At 41.5% G+C, this 5,462-nt stretch overlaps 1 protein-coding gene across 6 annotated transcripts in view; it reads left to right on the top strand.

The window, feature by feature from the left end:
* Window positions 1-5,462, top strand: part of RIC8B (RIC8 guanine nucleotide exchange factor B) — a 148,879-nt gene that overhangs the window by 44,566 nt on the left and 98,851 nt on the right. For all 6 annotated transcript variants that reach the window (XR_004046157.2, XR_006680355.1, XR_004046156.2 and 3 more), the window contains exon 3: window positions 2,019-2,627. Coding sequence is in view for 3 of the 6 variants with exons in the window: in XM_004700329.2 (XP_004700386.1) it covers window positions 2,019-2,627 (609 nt within the window). In the remaining 3 variants the exon portion in view is untranslated. The remainder of the gene's footprint in view (window positions 1-2,018; window positions 2,628-5,462) is intronic.

The raw sequence follows: 5,462 nt of genomic DNA, 5'->3' as shown, positions 1-5,462 counted from the left end.
CCTTCTTCACCACACTTACTTATGCACACATTCGTCTTCAGCGTTTATGTGGGGAAGGTGATCACACAGTGATGGTTTTTGTTCTTTGGTGTCAGCTACCTGATCCCTTCAACACTTCGTGTTCACAAAGGCTTGTGTGCTTCCTCTCTGTGGGCTTTGTTGCTTCCAAGCTAAATGGCCGCTTATTTGCCTTCAAGCCTTTAATACCCCAGACTTTATATCTTTTGAGCCGGGCACCATCAGCTTTCTTCACCACATTTGCTTATGCACACTTCCTTGGTTTCATAGTTGAAGAATACTTAGCAGGAATGAAAATGAATAGTCTAAAACAAGTTTTCTTGTTATTTATGATGAAGGACCAAGGTTTGTTGTTTTCTTCTAGTTGTAAGATAATAGCATTTGCATATAATAGAAGTGAACCATTAATAAAAAGAAATAACCACATCTTGGGTGTCACAGCCAAGTCAAATTATCATCAACATTTCGAAATGCATACCCTCCGTTTGTGTACCTGTAACACAACGGTTCAGTCACGATCACTATGAACTCACACCTATCTGAAGACAACACTTTTGAGTAATACTGTACATCTTTAGGATATGTTTTTAACCGTGTTGGGGCTCCAGGGGCACAGTGAATTGCATGTTGCGCTGCTAAGTGGAGTGTTCTTGGGAGAAAGATACAGCTACCTGCTCACATAAAGATTTACATCCTCACAGGGTAATTAGCAGTCAGAATCAACACTCCGGCACTGGGTAGGTTCTAACAACCTTTATTGGATTGCCAGATCCTACAGGGTGGGGCGAACTAGCTAAAATGTTAAGTAAGCCTTTTCTTTCTGTATACAACTTGACGTTTATTTTTTTAAATAACCTAAGAGCATATATGAATCATGATAGATCATTTGAATGCTCATGTAATCTTCATAGCATATTTTTCTTGGTTCATAGCTAAAGCCAAAGCTGATCCTAGGTTTACAGATGCATAGTAAAAAGCCTCCCATTCTGGATCAGGAAGACCATGACCTTAAGAAGGTAGTTTGTCACAGTGCATGGTATAGATGAAGAAAGAGGCCTATTGTATTATCCTCAAGGTTACAGCTAATAAATGTGAGGTAACTGTGGTATGGTCATTGTTGTGTAGTATACATTACATTGGAGCCAGATTATCTGCATTGAGTCCTGGCCTCCCACTTTCTTACCCAAGCACCTTAGGCAGATATTTGGCTCTTAATCACCACACTCCAATGGTTCTAGGGTTCATGGTAGGTTACCTCTCTAGCCCAAGATCATTGGCTATAATGCACTCACTACTTGTAGTAGCTTTTCTCCTTTAAGTTAAGGTGATGTGACCAGACACTGACATGCCACATATGTCCTTGCCACCCTTGTGTACTTCGCACAGAGAAGTCAAGACGAGATGAAGGTATTTCGGGTGATGGACTTCAGCTCTGCGTGCCTCTCAGTGCTCTTCCAGGCGGTTTCTCTCTCGTTCTTTACCCTCTAACACAGGTTATGTCAGTACATTGTTACCCATTTGTCCAGTAGCTCTCAGGTGTGATGTCTGGACCAGCTGCCCCAGCAGCAGCTGAGAGTTCCTCATGTAGGCATGGCTCTGCCCCCACCCAGACCTCCTGAATCAGAAACTCAGGGGGTGAGGTCCAGCAGTCTGTGTTTTAATAAAGCCATGAGGGTTTAGCTGTAAAGATTGGTAGTTCAAACCCACCTACTGGCATCTTAGAAGACAGGCCTGGTGATCTGCTTCTAAAGGGCCGCGACCTTGAAATCCCAGGGGAGCAGTTCCACGCTGCACATTGGGGTAACCATGAGTCAGAGTTGACTCAGTGGCAGCTAACAAAGGGAAAAGAAGGGCACTAAGTGGTCACTTGCAGTTCTGATGTTCTGAAATTAAATAAATAAAATAAACACCTTTCTAAAACTGCAATTAAATACACTGGTAGAGAACCATTCTGTTTTGGATAGTTTAATAATCTTTGCTTACTCATTCATGTTTTCCAGAAACTCTGTGAAGGCATATTTAAGATCCTCGTAAAGGACATCCCAACAACATGCCAAGTGTCCTGCCTGGAAGTTCTCCGTATTCTCTCCAGAGACAAAAAGATTTTAGTTCCTGTAACGACCAAGGAAAATATGCAGATACTGCTGCGACTAGCCAAGCTAAATGAGTCGGATGATTCTTTGGAGAAGGTGTCAGATTTCCCAGTTATCGTGGAGTCGTTGAAATGTCTGTGTAACATTGTGTTCAACAGTCAGATGGCACAGCAGCTCAGTCTGGAACTTAACCTTGCTGCAAAGCTCTGTAACCTTTTGAGAAAGTGCAAGGACCGGAAGTATATCAGTGACATTAAGTGCTTTGATTTGCGCTTGCTCTTCCTCCTGTCACTTTTGCACACCGACATCAGGTCACAATTACGCTATGAGCTCCAGGGACTACCGCTGCTAACCCAGATCTTGGAAAGTGCCTTTAGCATCAAGTGGACCGATGAATATGAATCGGCCATAGACCATAATGGACCTCCTCTCTCACCTCAGGAGACAGACTGTGCCATTGAGGCCCTCAAAGCTCTCTTCAATGTGACAGTAGACAGTTGGAAGGTCCATAAAGAGGTAAGGGTGAGGAGTGTGTTCCTAATCTGTCTGGAGTTTAATTGGTCTGGGGCATCCATAGAACTGCCTGGAAGAGAGGAGTGCCAAACTGAGGAATGGAAAAGGCAGTTTCCCTCCCCCCTGTGAACGGTCCTGTGGCCCGAGATAACATTTCTTAACTTTTTATGAGTAGTTTTGTTCCATTTGCAAGACATCAGAAAGACAGGGTGAAGATGGAACACTGTTTTGTAAGATGCCAAATAAGGTGTGTTTCTGGGTTTTTTTCACTCGCTTCTTTAACAGGCTTAAATGGTAAGATCTAAAGGAAAACGAAATATGAGGTTCATAAAGTTATAGGTAGTTTCAGTGACTGCCGTCCTAAAACTTAAGCAAAATCAAACCAATTGAAGTAAATCAGAACAGAAATGCTCTGTGTGTCACTTGTCCTTCCTGTCCCAAGGGTGTCATGGTATAGGGTGTATGACTACACCTAGACATCTTTGCATGCACACAGTCCTAGAACACAAGCATAATTATACCAGCATGTGGCAGTTCTGTCACACCACTTGATTTATTCCTAGACTAAGATCTTTTTCTGTGGCCTGGACCACCCGACAATCCTAGGTTAGGCAGATTAGATAACTTATATTGGAGAACCCATAAAAGCTATGTGGTAATGGGAATCTTGGTTTAAGAAAAACAACAGTGTTAAAGAAAGTAGATATAAACTTTCTTTAAAAAATCTTAACATTTCACATCTACTTTCCCTTCAGCCTTAACCAACTATTGAAATTCAGCCCCTTCCTTTTTAAAAACATAAAGAAAGAAAGATTCTGGTACCAGAGCAAATGATTTTTTCCCCCTAACAGTTGATAGAGAACGTATGCTATCATTTTGCTCTGTCCATTTGAAACAATTCTCACCCGTGAATAGAGATCTGTTTTTGCCAGCAGCCTACTCTGAAAGGATTATCTCTGTGTGTGTGAGAGTGGGAATATGCAGGCATCTGAGTTTTCAAGTGCAAATTGGTCTGTATTTTGAAACCAAGTATTTGAAGATCAGCCCTAACAGCTGTTTTAGATGACTGCAGTATGGTCAGGTTTTCCTAGGATTTGGCAGGAAAAGCTGGAGAGAGCCTACATGCTACATTTATGCTTTGAAGCCAAATATTTGGAAGTATTTGAAATGTTATGTCTTTATGCTTACTTGGTACCTCCTTGGTTTTCTTTTGCTTTTTAACAGTTTCGATGTTTCTAAGTTCCCTAAGTCTGTCAGTTTGCCACTGTTGGAGCCGCTGCTCTTTCAATTGTGCCCATATTAGTAGCTCGCGCTGTAGAGATTTCCTGACAGAAGGGTTTCCAATTCATTGGCTGCATAACAATGCTTTGTGGGATCACATAAAATCTATCAGTTCATTGAGAATTAACCCTCTTTTGTGTGTTTCATTTATAAATAAAAGTAGGGCTAGAAGAAATTGTAGGAAATGTTGAAGAGACATGTCTCCGTCTTGTGTCATAGAGTGTTTGTTCTCAAAAAGATAAGTGATAAAGGATTAGTCCTGGAGCAGACATCTTAGCAGATCCTAGTGCCTGTTGTAGCAAGTCATGGATCAGGCGATACCACCTTTACAAAGTGCATTACTGGGCTGCAATGGAAGTTTCCAGCAACTTGAGCAGTATTGCCAACTCATTTATGAAAGAATGCCTTCATGAGTTCCCAAATTTAAATTTTACCAGAAATTCATTTGTTCATATATTTATTCAAGGCTAGTGCATTCCATGAGGAAAACCTGGGTTCGATTCCCAACTGGTGCACCTTATGTGCAATCACCACTTGTGTATCAGTGCAGGCTTGCATGTTGCTGTGATGCTGAACAGGTCTCAACAGAACTTTCAGACTAAGACAGACCAGGTATCTGCTTCTGAAAATCAGCAAGTGGAAACCTTATGGATCACAGTGGTCCAGTTCTCCATACAGGATTGACACAGAACCAGGAACATTTTGTTTCATTATTCATGGATTCACCGTGAGTTAGGGACTGACTTAAAGACAGCTAACAACAGTAGCTTTGTGACCATAGTACAAACAGTAGGTGTAGTCTCAAGAAATTTCAGTTTTGTAGGTAAGACAGAATAATTACATCATCCAAATTGTTCTAAGTACCGGTAATAGGAGAGAAACTGCAATGATTAAGACTCCTTAGTGTACTCAGAAAAGACCTGAGGTGTTTCTTTTGAGATCTGGAGACTTGGGGAGACATGCAGGGATGAGCTTTCCTAGGAAATTGAGCTGTATGTGAAAAGACAGATCCCTTTTAGGTACAGTACCCACATCTTAAGAGCAGGAAGATTTGTACTTACAGTGCAGAGATACATGCAAAGAAGAGTCTACTACTGGAATTTCAATTTTCTTGACTGTCTGATGAAAGACATGTTAGTTTAGCAAGCACCCCAAAAGCAGTATTATAAAACACCAACTGACACAAAACTATATGGACAATTTACTGTACAGAAAAATCAAACTTTTAGACTATTCATCCAATCTTATCAAGATAGATCTGTAGAGATACTAATATACATAAAAAAACCAGGCCATAGCAAGATAGGCAATCAGAGCACAGCGATGGCAACAAAAAAGGAAACAGATTACCCATAGCAGAATAAGTTAATTAAACGGGGGAAAAAATTTAAGCAGAAGGAGAAAACAACGGGACCGATGGTTTGGGGGGGGCACGGGAGATGGGGAGGCAGGGGTAAGGAGGTGGTGCTGACCAACCCAGGGACAAGGGAAGAAAAAGTGATCCAAAAACAATAGCAAGGAGGGTGCGAGAGGCCTGATAGGGATTCAGCAAGGGCA

The sequence above is a fragment of the Echinops telfairi genome, unplaced genomic scaffold (genome assembly GCF_000313985.2).
Source record: "Echinops telfairi isolate 266 unplaced genomic scaffold, ASM31398v2 ScPeMD7_2;HRSCAF=8, whole genome shotgun sequence".
Classification (NCBI taxonomy): domain Eukaryota; kingdom Metazoa; phylum Chordata; class Mammalia; order Afrosoricida; family Tenrecidae; genus Echinops; species Echinops telfairi.
The sequence above is the reverse complement of the archived record's forward strand: the minus strand, read 5'-3'. Positions and strand labels throughout refer to the sequence as shown.